The 18,642-nt window shown below is 35.0% G+C and overlaps 1 protein-coding gene across 1 annotated transcript in view; it reads left to right on the top strand.

Moving 5' to 3' along the window:
- The window catches only part of DCC (DCC netrin 1 receptor), a 707,243-nt gene that overhangs the window by 421,426 nt on the left and 267,175 nt on the right, over positions 1 to 18,642 (top strand). Inside the window, exons 10-12 of the mRNA XM_046672042.1 lie at positions 4,764 to 4,912; positions 6,558 to 6,696; positions 13,523 to 13,572. Of these exons, the coding sequence (XP_046527998.1) occupies positions 4,764 to 4,912; positions 6,558 to 6,696; positions 13,523 to 13,572 (338 nt within the window). The remainder of the gene's footprint in view (positions 1 to 4,763; positions 4,913 to 6,557; positions 6,697 to 13,522; positions 13,573 to 18,642) is intronic.

The following is an 18,642-nucleotide window of genomic DNA, read 5'->3' as shown; positions in this document are numbered from 1 at the left end:
ATGATAAGATGCAATTTCTTTGATACTTTCATGTTTATATTTACTTGGAACAACATAGTATTATGGTATTTTTATTTTAATATGTGAGGATAGTAAAGAAAATCTACCAATACAATCAGATCATAAAATAAATTATATTTTAAAACAAAAAGTTAAAGTAGGAAATACTTTAGTACTAAAAAGCAATCCTTTTTCAGAAAAAGACAATTGGAAACTTTATACCAACAAAGAAAATGTTATCATTTGGCTGGAAATTGGTAAAAACACGTACTCTTGTTTGTGATTACTTAAACCAAGTGGTTTGAATTCTTCTTTTTACTTCTGGTATCTGTTATCTCTACTTAAATTCTTCTGGAAACCCAAACACACATTTTTTCCTGATGGTGTCTAATGACCATTAAGAAACGACAATAATTCAGCTGGTGAACACATGATCAGGGCTAGTACTACCCGTATTAACTGAATTCAGATTGTGGTACTTACCCCCTGATGTTCTCCCATCAGTAACTAAGCTACATATACATTTAGCTGACACGGTGGGCAAAGTACATACAGGCTCATATGCATACAACAAACACATATATACCAACTTTAGTTCTCATCAGGTGTGTTAGGAAAACACTATTTTCTGATCACTTGTGGTAACAATGCAGAATCAACAAAATCAAACAAGTTTGACTACATAGTGTATTTTAGGCTTGTGGTTTACCATAACATTTATAATTGTATATACAGTCATTCATTTAATACACATTTATTGAATACTTTCTGTATACCTAGCATTGGACATATGCCTGTGGAGAAGACAGCTATTCCTATTATTTGTGAGACTAAGTGGAGAGTTTTGATCATTCTAACAAACAACCAGGACACTAAGCAGCCACAGCTGGGCTTATCAGGGAAGAGTATGAACTAATGTTTGTTCTTGTGGAGATGCTGCCTTGAGCTGGAGACATCCCTGTAGTCTTTTCTCCCTACAAGGCCTGATGGCAGTCACCGTGTGGTTGAGATATCTGATTCCCATGCACCCAGAGTCACAGTGAGGCAGGCTGTGCACCCCCCAGCCCTGACATGCTAGATGGCCCTCTCAGCTTGTCCTTCCAGATTATCAAGTGGCTCGCTCGGGGTTCACGGCTCATTTCTAGCTTCTCTTCCCAGCCACACTAGGAGCCTTAGGAAACTCTGAGAGTGACTTGGGCACGACTCCTTCTCATTACTTCGACCTTGTCGGCAAAGTTGACCCCAACTATGCATGTGATGGTTTAGGGGAGGTGAAATTCGTTTTCTTCTTCTTTGCTCCTTAAACATTGAAAAATTGAAGACAATTTGAATTGTTTCGTGTCACCCTCTTGTGCCCCAGTGGAACACATAAGCGAAAACTCCCCAAACACTTCTTCCCCTTCTTTTCTCCTAGACACCACCTGGAGTTGATACATCTCACGGCAGGAGTAATGGCTTTGAAGTGTGGACATTTTTAATTCTGAATCTTTGTTCTCAGAATGAGCCATGTTCAGTCAGCAATGCCATTTCAGTTTAACCAAGGCAGAGCAAGAAGGAACACATTCAGTTAATACTTTACACAGAGTTTTCCTTGTGGAAGAAAGGATACATATAAGAGGAATGGAGAAGGCAAGAATGAATCTTGTAGAGATGGATTGAAATGGGAGGTATCTCTGTAAAGTCACGAAAAACATGCATATGTATCAGTATATCTGAATATATGTACACTCATAAACATTTGTGTATGTATTTTTGTACATATATTCATATGTTTCTTGTTCGCTGAAACAGTCTAGAAACAAGGATGCCCAAGTAGCTATGAACACAGCTAACACCCAGATCTTTGTCTCAAATACCATTTCCCACTAAAAGGAACCAGAAATCTTTAGAGAAATGTTTGATTCCAGAGCTGGGGCAGGATCAAGATGAGCCTGGACTATATTATGCCAGAAAAAAAGGAAGTGCTTCAGTAAATGATGGGGCATGTCACAAGAACAGAGGGACGAGCTTAAAGAGAACCCCAGTGGCCAAATCTGGGACAATTTGAACTCCAAAATAATTAAAGACAATAATGAATTATAGATCATAAGAAAGTAGGAATCCATGTGCCCACATGATAATAGATACTTAAAGAGAGAAATATGGGCACTTGCCTATAACAGAATGCTGAGTGCCAAGTGGTTAAGGCAGAAGTGCTTGAATAGACAAAAATCAGCATTTTGTAACCATTCTGGTAAAATTGGTTGCATCAAGAACCATTAATAGACGCTAACTCCAAGAGAATTTGATAAAGAGCATGATATTTACATGGTCCTAACCTAGTATCTCCCCACAGATTGCTTATTATTTGTAAGCGGTGAACAGGGGCCTGGGGTCGGGGGATGCAGGGAGACCAGTTAACTCTACAGTGGAGAAATATGACAGCACTTGGACAAGATATTCTTTATTAACATTAACGAGTGTACAGAGATCTTGTGCCTCTGGATGTGATGCCCTGAGAAGGACAGACGTCACTTATGTTTCATTTCAGCCTGGAATGTATAACCTAAATCCAACATGAAGAAACAAAGACAAACCCCAAATGAGGAAAATTCTATTAAAAAAAAAAAAGGCCTATATTCTTCAAAAATGTAAATGGCCTAAAAGATCATGAAAGGTTTTGGAACGGTTTCAGTTTAAAAGAGACTAAAGAGATCTGGCAATGAAATACAAACTTGAACCTGGACTGCATCCTGAATTGGAGAGGAAAATGCTACCTAAATGACATTATTGGTTCAGTTGACACAATTGGAATACAGATGAAGATTAGATAAAAGTATTGTTTTAATATGAAATGCACTGAAGTTAACAGCTATATTGTTCACATTCACATTCTTAGAAAATATGCACTAAAGTGTTTAGGGGTAAAAAGCCATGATCTATGCAACTTAATCTGATTAGAGAGAGACAGATTGCGAGAGAGAGAATGATAAAGTATGTAGAGTGAAGTGTTAACAATGAGTAAATCTTGATAAAAGGAACATGGGTATTCTATGTACTAGTCTTGTTTTTAAATTTTTCTATAGGTTTAAAATGATTTCCAAATAAGTTTTTACAAAATTGTTAAAAATCAGTCGAGGGGCTGGCCCCGTGGCCGAGTGGTTAAGTTCGGGCGCTCCGCTGCAGGCAGCCCAGTGTTTCGTTAGTTCGAATCCTGGGCGCGGACATGGCACTGCTCATCAGACCACGCTGAGGCAGCGTCCCACATGCCACAACTAGAAGAACCCACAATGAAGAATACACAGCTATGTACCGGGGGGCTTTGGGGAGAAAAAGGAAAAAATAAAATCTTTAAAAAAAAAAAATCAGTCGATAAGGTGAAATGAAGGGAATTGTCAATAACATGGATGCTCAAAATTTGGAGACTGGTGGGAAAGTATGTGAAGGTCACATAAATACCTGCTTCTGACATGAATCTTTTTTCCAAATGAATGTGTGAGTAGTAATGCTTTAAAGAGTCTGGGTTCCATGGAACAAATTCTGAAAATAATCCAGAGACACAGGTTCCACGCTGACCTAAGAAGTGTATCATCAGACATTGTATCAGCCAGGTTTTCATACGCTATTTTGCTGTGGAAGTTCAAAGTCAGAGTTGCATTGGAGGCCTAAATTGTGTATCTGTCCAAAGCTCAGTAGAATCCAAGGCTGGGAAAATACATAGCACGTTTAACTTAAGGTTGTTTTTACAACTGCAATGGTGAGACCATTTATTTATTTTAGATTACTGTAACTAACACAGCTATTGCATTTACCACTTCTAAACTGTATATTTATATTCAGACTTATAAGCACAAACAAAAAGTATGCACAAATTCAAAATCTGTAGAATTTTCTTAACTCATTTCATACCCTAACCTGACCTGATCTGACCTTATGTTAGGCTGTGTTTTGTCTTTAATAATCCCGTTTGGTGTGAATGTCATGTGTTTTGCTCTAAATACATGATTTGATAACAGGCTGTTACCACAGACCCAACTAGAGGTGTTCCAGAAAACACTGCATATGCAACACGTTACCTTTCTAAAATCTGAAAATTTCTGGATCTCAAAACGCATCTGGACACAAGTGTTTTGGTTAAGTGATTGTGGACTTGTGTTATCTAATTTCTTTAACGAGAAAACTGCTTATCCTTGATTAAGTGAAGCAACAGTTATGAGGGAAAATGGAGTACTAGAAAGTGAAATAGAAAATTAAATCCTGAAATGAATTTAAAGGACCCAGAATTGGGAAAGATTTTAAAATGCTGACAAATATAGACAACGTGGTAAATTGTCCATAGCTGTGCTGCCTATTCAAATTGTAAGTAGAACCATGACATTTAAGTTCTAATAGGATTTTCTCTTTTCCTTTTGCAGTTATTAGCAATACACAGGCAAAGACGTATTAGCATAGTGGAAAATTTTCCACATTAGGAATTTAGATCAGATCAAGAAACTCCCTCCTTTTCTGCCATTATCCTAGTCACATATTCCTTGACCAGTTTCCTCAACTGTAAAAATAAAATAAGTAATTTGGATTAATATAAGCCCTCTTCTGAATTTTACAATGAAATGATTCTAAAATTTTATTACGTTATATTTATATTTTATGTGTTTATATTCTTATTCTATCTGGTTCTAAAAATAGTACATGCTGTGATAACTTCCTTGAACTGTAAAAGATGTAATTTTGGTTTTTTCGGCAAAGTCAACCCTCTTATACTAATCAATTTCTCTTATATACAGTGCAAGTTCCAGGGCCAGTAGAAAACCTGCAAGCTGTATCTACCTCACCTACCTCAATTCTTATTACCTGGGAACCCCCTGCCTATGCAAATGGTCCAGTCCAAGGTTACAGATTGTTCTGCACTGAGGTGTCCACGGGAAAGGAACAGGTAGGTAGAGGAATGGTCCCCACTGCTGACACTTATTGTAGGAAGAGATTTGCAAGCTCTTGATACAGTCCAGTGTCCAGCACATTTATTGGGTAGCTGATCAGTTTTGAAGTTTTTGTTATTGGAAACTTTAAACAATTTAATTGAATTCTGGTGGTAAGAGAGACAAATGGGCCATAAGATGAAGTCGATATAAAGGATGCAAATTTTTTGTTTGAGTAGGTAGTGGCCTGGGCCAGTGTAACCACATTTGTATTAATCCATCTGGTCCTAGAAAGCATTTGCATTTTCAGCCCTTATCCTCAGGGATTATTGAGATCATATTCAATGACCTCAGCCAACATGCTCTTGTCATATATTTGATGTTATTTCTGTCCTCTCTCCACCATCGGGCTGTCACCGATCACTTTTCATTGTTTTCTTTATACCCCACTTCAGAAGGCTACCTTCGTCTCTCTTACATTTTGCTTCTAATCTGTGGTTAGCACAGACACCTAAAAATAGGTAAGTTAGGTTTTCAGGTAAAGTAAGAGTAACTAAGGCTTTAGGGAGGCACATGAAACTCAGCAGTTCTATTTTGTGACATATTTATGACTATGGAAATGTTTACTTTCAGATTCTCAAATTCATGTGGAAAAAGATATATCGACAAGTGTGTAGTTAAATAGGAATGATCCAGAGGTGACCTTGAGATAGTGGAGTTCTTAGGATGTGTGGTGAAGTTTGCAAGCATAGTCTTGTCTTTAGGCTTCCACCTAAATTGCATGATGGAGATTTTTCATTTAAAAAAATGTTTTGTAATAGTCCTATTCAGAAATAGTTCAAGTCCCAAGTTATATTATAAGATAAGAATTACTAAGAGCTCCTCCTGTGTAATCATTCATTCCAATTTTTTGTTTATCTGCTGTCTCTATGCTATTTAGTTCTTATTTTCACCTTTCTATTCTATCCACTTTTTTTTTTACACATTTTAGCTCTTCAGTAATGCATTTCACCAATCCATTTAAATCAATTCAAAACCAATGTTAGCCAAGATAGACGTGAGTGTGAGCATCATCGTGGAGAGCTAAATAATGGGTCTTCTAGAGCAAAGTGACTCTGATTTCTCAGTGACCTTCACCTCCAGTACCTCATTTCTGCAGCTGTGAAGTGCTGAAAACAGTTCCAAACTCCCTCACAGCATTTTGAGAGAGAAAAATTGTGGCAAAGTATCTGTCAGTTTCAAGAGCTGTGGGTATATTTCAGCAAGGGAAGGCAGAAATCTATTGCTGCTTGGTGAATTATTCCATTTAGGGTACAGGAGAAGCTCTCTGTTCCCATGGATTTACAAGCTGCCTTCGCCTGTCAGCATTTGGTGTGGGCGGAATACTGCACACCATTCAATGTATTGGGTGGTGTTAAGCAAATTGGAACTTAATGACTGTAAAAATAGCATGGTGCTATTTTAACTAGGAGTCTATAGAGTGGTTTGGGCTTATTGGGGGCGTGTATGTCACAAGTTAGGTTTTACAATAACTCATTATAAAGCTAGAGTGTAGTTTTGTGAGTAAGAGTCTAAAATCCAAATCATTCATTGCTCAGAATGGTTGCCATTTCTGCTTTAATGTGCCTCCTGAATAACAGTTTTGGTGTTTTACGTCTCCAGAATATAGAAGTTGATGGACTGTCTTATAAGCTGGAAGGCCTGAAAAAATTCACGGAATATACTCTTCGATTCCTAGCTTATAATCGTTATGGGCCAGGAGTGTCTACTGATGATATAACAGTGGTTACGCTTTCTGATGGTAAGTTATACACAATGAAACTTGACTCACGTATTTGTTATGATAATGAAATAATAGTGTATGGATGTCATAGACTCCATTTTCAATATTTCCTAACTAAAAGTTTATGGAATATATTAGCATAAATTAGAAATTTGGCTAATTCCCTCAAACTATCTATCTAATCAAATTCAAACTTTCAAAAGGTATACTCTCTGAATCAGGATGTCCTAATAGGTAATCTTCAAAGTGTGACTACTGTCTAAAAGCTCAAAATAACTCTTTGTGTTTTTCTTTATTTCTATAAAGACACACACATTTGTGCAGGTGTGTAGACTAATTATATTGGTGTGTTTCTTTTATTTCTCATTCTAAAAATAAGTAGATGATAAAAAGTGTAAATGATAGACAATCTTCCTACACACATCTCTTAATTTTAAAATACATCATAAAGATTTAGGCTAAATAATCCAGCATTGAAAGTGTTAAAATTGAAAATGTATGCTTTTAGTTGTACTTTGCCTAGCAAATGAAAGATCAGATGTATTTTCTTAAATGCCATAAAAGAGAGGAAGAAATCTTAATGAAGAGGATGGATTTGACAAAGCAGTGGCAGACAAAACTGGATATCTAAGAAATGGATAATAATGAAACGTTGGGAAATTTAATGTATGTTGTGGGGCCAGTGAATATTCAGGCAGGTGCAAAAATGCAGAGATGTGACCTCCATGAATATTAAAAAGGCAATAAGCTAGTTCTTTCCAGCAACAGTTTCCATGTTGGTGTGTGTAATTTTATAAATTATTGATCTTTTAAATTAAAAAAAAGATAACTTTAACTTGTGATTACTTGACAGATCCATCATTCTTTAATCTAGGAAAGTATCTGAGTGGGTATTTCACACAGTATCAGTGGAATGAGGAAGGGCATGTATGTTATTAAGGACAGTATAAGGAAGACACAGGAGTAATACTCAATTGCAATTTCAACTTAAAAAAAATATTTTATATGTAACACCACTTCAGCATCATTTTTAATCTAATTCTTATGCCCATCCATCTGATTCTGTTATTAAAGACAGAACAGAATATTTATTGGCAGAATAAATTACTTCACAACTTGCAATTATAAAAATAAAAGGAAAACAAATGAAAATGAATATTTTACATAATTTATGTAGATTTCATTCACACTCTGAACTGTAATACTGTGGCCTTATTCTCCACTTTGGTTTTAAATGTTATAAGTGAGAAAAACAGATTATTACTCATTAGTCCAAGAATTATCATCTCGAAGTGTTGCAACATTTAGGACTTGGAAAATTCATGTCACTTAATAAAAGAATTTCATAACCGTAATCCCACAAGCATCACAGTGCAATTGACACTAACTTCCCTCTATCAGATTTATCTGTTAGGAGGAAGAAGGAACTTCATGGTCCCTTGGGAGCGGGCTCCCTGACCTCGTCTGCATGCATCTTTACAATCAACTCATCTCTTTTAATTTCCAAGGAAAAATCCTGTATCTTGGCTCCCATTCCCTTATTATCCAGTCCACTTCTCTCTACGTCCCGCTGATTCTTTTCCTCTCTACTGAAGCTGTCCGTGCTGAGGTCACGCATCATATATAGATGTATTTAATCACATTTAATAGGCACCTGCTTCTAGTCCTCAGTCATGAAGCCCTCTTCTTGACTTTATGGATGCTGTAAAAGGGAAATGTGAAAATTAAATGGACTAACCCACGTAAGCACCTAAAACTTGACCATGGCATATTTTAAGTGTTTAATAAATGTTATCTGTGCCAAGGCACATGTCTCTTTTTCTCATTGTGCTACATGCTCCTTAATATGAGAGGTGATGTTGTTTTCATGTTTGTATTCATCTTACCTCAGTAAATATTTATTGAATTAATCAGACAGTTCAGCCAAACTTGTACAATTTTTCACATGTATAGTCTTATCTTTAGGACTTCTCATTTGCGTGGCTAATTTAATATATAACTGTGTCTAAATGCATCTTTGTTGTAGACAGAATCATATTTCTTATCCGGTCGGAGATATCCTTATCATAAAAATTTATATTAGGACCACAGAAAAATTGAATAAAAATAGAAATGAAATTAAAATAAATTTTTTTCTGAATTAATTATCCCAATGACATCCCCATTACACTAAGATGCTTATAAAGATTTTTATCCTAATGAGCTGCCATCTCTAATTAAGCTCCGCTTTAATTGTTTTTCTTGGAAGAAACATTGTTTCCTGTTCAAATTCCTTCACCTAGTGTGTCATTGGTTTACAACGATCCGTTTCTTCACTGAGATTGCAGAGCATCAGATCTGGGCAGACTAAAATTTAGTATGGGATGTAACTACTTTTGCCAGTTTGTTCTCAAATACTGTCTCTTGAAGTAGTTGAGATGGATAAGTCATTAACAGATTTTATGAATGAATGAACATTTATGAGTGCCCATGCCAGCTTGCCCTGTGTCCAAAAGCAGATGGACTCAATTTCATAGGCAAACTCAACTATAGGAATGTGCTTCTTACTATCACTAATGTGTATTGAATACTTATTAGTGTGAGGCCCTGCTCTAGTCACTTTGCATTATTAACCTTTTGCCCTCACGATACACTAATTTTCCCTACTTTACAGATGGTGAAACTAATACAAAAAAAGGTCACAAAAGCTAGTAAGCAGCAGAGCCAGTTCACACGAGTCTATAAGTAAAGATGCATGACTTACTGTGAAAACATATTGAGTTTCTCTTCTTCGATAATAAATTTTTCATATTAATTCCTTAAAGTAAAAAGCTCTTGATTATATATGAATTATTTCAATCCATAAATTATGCATACAGGACAGCACATACTTGCTAAGGGAAGGAATTCAAGTACCTGTCTGAATGGAGATTAATTTACAAATGTGAGAACTTTACCTACTCCACAGAATGACTCCTCATCATGGGTTTCAAACCAGCATGTTCCACCATACTGAGGGGAATTTCCAGACCAAACACCTCTGATTGGCTTTAATGAACCTATTGTAAATGATGAATTGCTTGGCATTTTGAAGAGAGAAGCAATGAACTATGTCCATCCCCTCTGCTTCCTGAAGCAATGAAATATCTTGGGAAGACCAATAAAAAGAGGCTCAGATAAATGTGGATTCCACTCACTTCCACCAAGCATCTGATCCTATCTATTGTATCTATTTATCTCTAAATAATATGGAAATTGATAGTGAGAAGGAGAGAGTGGCGCTCAATAACTAAAATTACTGTAGAAAAAATTCTCTACTTTCTTTCCTGACTATGTAAGGCAAGAATAGCCATTGTGCTATCAATAAAATGTAAGAGAAATTTATATTGTAAATATAATAGACAAAATATGACAATACCATTGTTGTAAGGATCTTTGAGATTTTATTATATTGGCTTACAATTCCTAACACAGAAAATAATCTTGATACTTCTCAAATTGTGGTAGTTACCAAAAGGAGAGCACATGTTTTTCTTTTCTCTTATATATTCTTGGCTTGCTGGAATTGAAGAGTTAAATGCCATTTATAAACTTAAATCAAAATAACATTTGAGAGTTACATATCAGCTAGCACAGAACCTAGAACAAAACATGATAAATCTGTTACCTTCTTCCTCCAAAATTTAATCACCTATCATAAATTCAGCTCGTGTTACTGAAATTATATTTTTATATTATTTGATTGGTCAAAAAATGGGTGTAATGTGATTAGTAAACTATAATATGACATGTAAATATTACACCACCGTGTGAAATATAAACTAAGAATATTTTTCTATGTTTAAGGAGTGATTTATTATGCCTTAATATTAAGACATAATTTCCAAACTTTGCTTTTAAGGCATTATATTTTTCAGAAGTTTATGAAATTATATGATTGAAAGCACAGCTTTTTTTGAATTTGTACAAAGTTTAATTTTCAATGCTTTACAGAATAATTTGAATATGGATTATATTGAATTCTTCCTCATTGTGAGGATATGTTTGTTTAGTACTCTGATCACACACATCACTCTTATTTCAAGCCTGTCTCTAATCTTTCCTCTTTTAAATAAGAGATCATCTTATTAAAGCCTGTGCGTTCTTCCCTTTCCTGAAGACTGGACTGGGCTGGCCAAAGGTCTGTGAAGGTAGTTCAGGGAAGTCTATTTCATTAATGTAGCATTTGTAGAGATGAGAAGATATGAACATTGCCAGATGCAGAAGAGCCCTTTTGATTATTTTAGCTCAAAAAAATGAATATCTTAATGTTTTAATAATAGTAACGTGCAAATGGAATAAAAGATATAAAAGAATGAAAATTTTACAGATGAGTTTTGGGGGAAACTGATCTGTGTTAATAAAACATACTTTAAAAACTCAACAAAAAAGGATATCTAGATGTCACAAAACACGTGAAAAGACGCTTGACATTACTAGTCCTCAGGGTAAACAGATAAAAATACTATATACCTACCAAATTAATAAAATTAAAAAGATTGAAAAAAACAAATGTTGGTAAGGATATAGGACAATTGGATCTTGCTACGTTGTTAGTGGGAGTGTAATTTGGTACAATCAATTTGGCAAACTTTGTATCTATTAAAGCTTAACATATGTGGAAACCTCACAAGAGTTTCTGCTCCTACCAGTATTGCCTCTCCTATGTATATAATGAAGAAAACGAGTGCAATTATCCACTGAAAGACATGCACAATAATTTTCATGGCATATTTATTCTCATAGCCCCAAACTGGAAATAATCCCAATACCATTCATCAAAAGAATGGATAAATATAAAAAGAACAGTCATATAATACTAGGAAGCAACAAAAAACAAACAAGAACTCAAAGAACCACTGCACTTGAAACAACATGAATGAATCTCAAGAAATAATAATGAGCAAAAGAAGCCAGTTTGGAAAAAAAAATATGATTTCCTTTTTTGTAAGCTTAAAAACAAGCTAAACTAGCCTATGGTATTAGAAGTCAGAATAGTGGTTATTCTAGAAGGGTATTGACTGGGAGGCAAGTGAGCTTTCCAGGGTGCTGAAATATCCTACACTGTAGTTTAGGTGGTGTTTAAATGGGAAAACACCCACACACATACAGCTTTGTCCAGTCATACACACAAGATTTGTGTACTTTCCTGTATATAGGTTATACCTTAATTTAAAAAACCAAAATTTCAAAAAGAAACCTTGTTGTGACTGAAACCCAGAATATGAAAGAGCTTTTATAATTAATTAATTAATTAATTCTACAAATATTTGTTGAATGTGACCCACATGCCTGTCACTCCTGTCAATACTAGGGATGCAACTTCAAAAGGGACAAAAATCCTGGTCCCTGTGGGGTTATATTCTGTATTTGATAAGAAGACCGTAATATGAACTAAAAGAAATTAAATAATAATGTCTATTTTCTAAATTATGAAATAGTTTTGAAAGAACATTTATTGATCTAGTTAATGAAAAACAATTCCACTGGTGAGTATTTTATGACAAGCTACATTGTCTACAAACTATATTAAGCACTAAGACAAGAAGTTCAAAATCACAATAAAATAAGTGATTACAATTCCCATCATGTTCAGAAAGGTCCAGGAGCTAACATTTAAGCAAGCATCCTTTTGCTCATTTAATCATTGAGTCAGTAAATATTAATTGAATATCAGTTTGGAGAATAAAAAAGATTAATCAGACATATAGCATGCCCTCATCGTTATTACTTTTCAGAAGGTAAAATCAGAATAAAGCATAGGTAAATTCAAGGTGAAATTTAAGTACCCTAGAAAAGCATAAATATTGTCCAAGTTCATGTTAAAGAAGGGAGAACATGACAAAAAAATGACCCTTAAATTTCTGAAGATGCTGAGAGCATTTCTTATCTACTAAATTCATCGATTTGGCTTGAACAGGATAGAGACTACTCGTTTTATAGGTTAATATGTATTAAGCATTTATTGAATACTTCTATTTCTATTGTGGGGCAGAAAGTTTTATTTTGTTTATGATTCATCCAAGATATCTAGAATAGTGACTGACACATAACAGCCATTCAGTGAATAGTTGTCTTTGAATTACTCAAATGATAGAATATTAACTTTTTGATATAGTAAATATTCATTACAAGTATTACACAGAAAGGTGTTTATGGTCTTCCTTCTTCCATGAAAGAATGAGACAATCAAAATTCAGGCAAGAGAAACAAAATACCTGGAAAATTCACAAAGAAAGATAAACTGCTCCTTTGTTCCTAGAATTGATTCACCAAATGCTATTTGGTAACCTGCTTGCATCTATGACACATAGGTTTAATTACATACAGCTAAATAAAGGGATCTATTTCCTCTTTTCAGTTTTTAAGAGATAATAAAGATTGCATTGAACGGATTAAGCAACATGAGTGACCATTAGAATGACATATTTCATCTTAAAACCATGCAGATTTTGAAATGCATGATAACTTAAGCCTTTAAAACCACTCTAGGAAATCTCCTGTGCCTTTTTATTGGTTTCTCTGCGAAGGTTATCACAGGAAAGCTGTAATTAAATAGCAGTATCTGGTATCACGGCAGGTGCTCTCTTGCCTAACAGTTTTGGGGGCTCCCTAAATGGATAACTGGCCCACCAAGTGAGAAAAAATTTTTAAAATGCAGTTATTTTTCCCCTCTCCAGGGAAATTTTCAAGTGCCACCTGGATCAACCTACTTAATTATCATTATGAACTGTGAAAAAGACAGGCTTTCTCTTTGCAAAGAGGGTTGTAGTTTCTCTTTCATGGCTTTGGCAGTAATCATCTCACCTTCTTTTATTCTTTTTAGTGCCAAGTGCCCCTCCTCAGAACGTCTCCCTGGAAGTAGTTAATTCAAGGGTAAGTGGTGGAAATTTTCACTATTTCATTACCTATACATGTATAACTTTCACTTACCCATCCACCTCATTGGGCGAATGGTAACTTTCATGTGAAGAAATGTTCCAGAGCAGGGCAGTGAGTGTCATTGATCCCACGTCTCTTTCTACCACACTTGAATTAATTAAAGGAATAGTACATTTGATTTTATAAATGTTATAATATTTAAATGTTATAATAATTAAAGGCTATTCCATCAGGAAACAAAGATGTCTATTTACGTATACTTACCAGTATAACACATATGTGCTAGATGGAACAGCTGAATGTGGGAATGAGTAAAACAACTGAAGGAGGTGGGATAAAGAAAGACGTTGTTTCTTGGCTGATTAACTAGAACAGACTATTTCATCATCATCCCTATTTTTCCCTTACAAATATAGATGTTGCAGGCCATTCTTCAGGCCCAATAAGGTTATGTTTATGAAGCAATATTACCCAGTGATTAGCGTTTTTCTGGCCGGTAAAGTTGATATAACTTTCACAAGGATATAAATTAAGCTAGGTATAGCAGAAGATAAGAAGCCTAATGCCAGAAATGGTTTTCTAGAAACATCACCTTATTTCAAGTATGTCTCACGGTTGAAAATAAGCCAAAGCCATACAGTAGAATGCAGCAAACCAGGATTGGTGTGGCCTGACTCTTTCATCACCTTGTTGCGGGCACTCAGGGAAATCATTTCACTATCCCTTGGGCCTCATTGAGGGAATTGGCCTAACTCCTCTCTAAGTTCTGGGAGACAGCAGGGAAATTATATGAGTCTTAGAGAAAATCCTACTCTGGTTTTTAATCTTAGCTTTCCCTTTTAATAACAATATGATCTTAGAAAAGTTTCCAACCTCATCGAACCTCAGTTTCTCTATCCATCCGATGTGAGTGTGAATGCCTTCCTTACTGATTTATCAGGAGGTACCAGCAATATAACATATACAACGGATCTAACTTAGTCTTGGTAGCTATTACTTCAATGTACAATTCCTTGCCATATTTTGCAAAAAGTTCTGATGAAGCTCTATTTTGTGACTTTGATCAGATTTGCTTCTGTCAAATGAATTATTTTTTGGAGCTGGTGAAATGTCTCGAAATTGTTAGCCTCATACTTTTAGGCATTATATTGAATAAGAACAGTGAAATAAATTTAAAATAAGAAGGGAGAAAAGTAAGTGAACTCAGGGAGACAAAAATGAGTTAAGGGAAAATAACCAGAAATAAATATCACGCTAAAAAAAGACATTATTATTTGCAACAACGTTAAATGTTTTACAGATGTGTCACTCAAATTAAGAGATTGCCAAATGAAAGTCAAGTAGATTATTACAATTATTGTAGGTTGTTAATAAACGAAACTTGGAAAACATCTTATAGTTTCTCTTGTTTTAATGGCTCATTTTTGTTAGTTTTTCACCCACCTCACATCTTTTCTCCACGACAGAACATAGAAGTTGATATAAACTATTTTGTGCATGTGTTTGCTCAATTCCTCTGAAAGTCTACTCTGGCAAAGGATAAATGTTTTCTTCTGAAATGTGAATAAGGCATTATTGAATGACCCTGGATGCTGACTATATTTAAATATGGATTTATAACCTTCCTGAAGAGAGAATTCTTGGATTGCAAAATTGGCTCTTTCAAGTGATTTTTATATATATAATTTTATATATATATATATACATACAAAAATATATATGTGTGTATACATACACAAATATCACAGTCCATACTCTTCTATAATATGTAATGCTTGCAGCAACCAAATATAAACACTCCTGCTTTTATGCTCTTGTGGTCATCTCTGGAACATTGCACTGCTAGAAAATTTAACATGTTCATTGACTTTTCAGAAAGGATAGAGCAGGCCCAGATGCTGGAAAGCCTGTTACTCTCCTCTCCTTCCCTCCATCTTATTTCTTAGCTTTTAATAAATTATAAATTAAAAATTGTTTTTCTTGGATTGTTACCAAGAAGAAAGAAACGGGATGATCAAAACACTGTTTTTTCATTCCCAATATTTTGATGAAGAGAAAGATGAAAACAATATGCTATTGTGATATTCTTCTTCTGTTTGAAACAAAAGAATTCTCAAATATATTAATATTTACCCCTGATTATTACCATTTTAAGGAACAACATTTATTTAAAAAGAAATATTGTAGTTGAGTAAGTATTGTATTCTTTTTAGACTAACAGAATTATGACTTGAATTTATTATACTTGAGATTTTATTTGATATAGAAGGAACAGTCATATTTTGAAATTTTATTCTATCATATTTGCTACTACAGAACATAATTATTTTATTGACAGTCAATGAGGGAATTTGGTGGTGCTAATATTTTTGTACACAGATGGCTAGGATTTCTGTACCTAGAGCCGAAAGGTCACTGTAAGGTATAAAATGACCATTTATAGATACTTGTTAAGGTTATGGCCGCCTATAAGCCAATAGGACTCAGAAATCACGTTCCAGGGTATGCAAACGGAGAGGTCCTTTACATTTAGATAAAAGAACCAAAAGAAATTCTGTTACTATACTGTTCTCAGAAACCCAGTACAGTAGATTACCTTTATAAAGCTATAATCACAGAACAGGCATGATTTCCTTTCTCCAAGCTAACTGTGAATGTAAATTTTGTTTTGAAAGAATTGCTTTACCTATAGATACTAGATTTGGGGTAATAATGGGTCATGATTAGATGGTTATTTCTGGTACTAAAACTTCTTTACAAGACATAACATCTTCACAAGGAAAGAGAAAACAGTAGTTTAGAGTATGAACTTTAAAATGTGACTGTTTTATTAGGAAAACTTTTTATAAGGGCAATTTTCTTAAGGTGTTAGTTTGAAATTCAATTATTTGGAGAAATAAATGTTACAATTTAATTAGTTGGCTAGTGTGTAGAGCACAAGTTTATAGAATGCAAAGGGCTTATGTTGGTACTTGATTATTTTCCTATGTTCTAATATTAAAGTTCTGAGAATAGGAACATTTAGACACTACTAGGATTCAAGATGCTTGGGCTCTTTCACTAGCTCTTCGAGATCTTGGAAAGTCACTGTGCCTCAGTTTCATTTATTCTTTCAACATTTACTGTGCACTTACTATATATCTACTACCTATATGTATCTACTGTATAAATACATACATATATTATATACACACACACATACACACTGTATTTAGACCTATTATACTACTATATATACTTATATGACCCAGTCTTTGCTTTCGCGGAGCTGACAGTTTAGTAGGAAAACACATGAGAAAAAACTTACTTTTCATCTAACCACATTTAATCTCCTGTAACTCTTCGAAATTGATGTTATGTCATCATGGATAAAATGAGAAGGTTGGATAAATAATCTCTAAAAAATCTTGTGGCTGCAAACATCTATGACTATATTTCTACTTGTTAGGCCTTTTCTCAATCATTTTATCTTTACAGAATTAGAGGAAACGGCACAAGTACATTGACTAAAGTATACCGGACTTAACTCGCAAGTTCATATTTATCAACCAAGCACTATAGGCTGATTACAAGGAATAAAATATTAAACCCAAATAAGAAAAAGCAAAATCCAGTATATCATCAGGACTGGGTCATTGTGCAGCTTTAGATTTTTTAAATGCAGAATAGTGAATTCTTCTCATTACAACACTGCACATCTCTATTGTTGAAATTGTTACCTTTGAATTCGAGATGCATCTATGTGGATGTCATTTTGTTGCATTCCTAAAAGCTGGTACCCAGTGATTCACTCACTCACAGTTCCATAGTGTGTAAAGTGCCTTTGCTGCAACAGTAGAAAAAGTGACTGGTATCTTCCTGCATCTTAAAGTGCCTCGCTCCCCCATGGTTGAGCATAAATTGGCGTGCTTCAATAACTCAAAAATTAGTTTAGCAATCATAAAATTCCCTTTGCCCAGAAACTACCCAAAGGGAGAATTAAAAACAGCAACTTCCGACTCCAAAAAACAAACTGATCATTTAGGCCTCAGATGTTTTAAAGTCTTTCTTTCTTTCTTTCTTTGAAACAATGCAGAGGGAATCTCAATGTTATATCAATGGGTAACCTCAGAGAAGCATGCTTCTGAAGATGTGATGTGACAGCATGGATTTTGAATGAGATCTTTGTCTCTTGTCATTGGACTAGTGATAATTCTCTTGTCAACCTAAGTCCATAACCAAATGGATGGCTGAGTATTTGCGCTTGACTCCCAACTGGGATGCTCACTTGTTAGGTACTTTGAGCAAAAGTGAAAATGAGAAGAAGGGGCAAAATTGGAGGAATGAAAACCAAAGAGCCAATGTGAGTTACGATATTAATTTGCAGGTCCTCTATTTTTTTTTTCTTTCCAAAACTGGGTTTGTCTTCTCTTGGCTGTGCAGAGAGCACTTGAATTCACACTGCTCCCTGCTGCATTACAGCCACCCTAAAAACACACTGTTCACACAGATGTTCTGGAGCCACTTCTTCAGTCTCACCATGCTTCCCGTGAACATAGATCTCTTTCTTGCATACTGTACATAGGCATAGGCCTCAGATAGTCATGCAAAGAACACACAAGCAAAAGTTTTATGGAATCGTCCTAAATTCTTCCTAAAACACACTTTGGCCACTGAATTTTTTTGGAGCCAGAGCTCTGAGTCTTCCTCTCACAAATATAGCTAGTTTCTGAAATGGATTTAATGTAGAGAAACAGGACAGTTACGAGACCATAGATGATGACTGATTGAGTGTAAAGATCATTTAGAAACTAGCGTTTCCAGTAATATTTACACTGACAAACTTCACAGTGGTATTTGTACTCAGTCATAATACACAGAAAATTTCTGCTTGAATACAGTGTCTGGTCCAGTTATCCATCAATCCAATTCAAGTAGATGTAGATCTCTTGTATTTATTTTAGTTGTTGACCCCTTCATTGATTCATTCTGCGTCTGCTCCTTGAGCACAGATAATGTGCAGGGAACCATGACTGAAGCAGTTTGGGGAAGGGTGTGAAGGTAGGAACATAATTATAAGGAAGG

This window comes from Equus quagga, chromosome 9, assembly GCF_021613505.1.
Source record: "Equus quagga isolate Etosha38 chromosome 9, UCLA_HA_Equagga_1.0, whole genome shotgun sequence".
NCBI classification, from domain to species: Eukaryota; Metazoa; Chordata; class Mammalia; order Perissodactyla; family Equidae; genus Equus; species Equus quagga.
The sequence above is the reverse complement of the archived record's forward strand: the minus strand, read 5'-3'. Positions and strand labels throughout refer to the sequence as shown.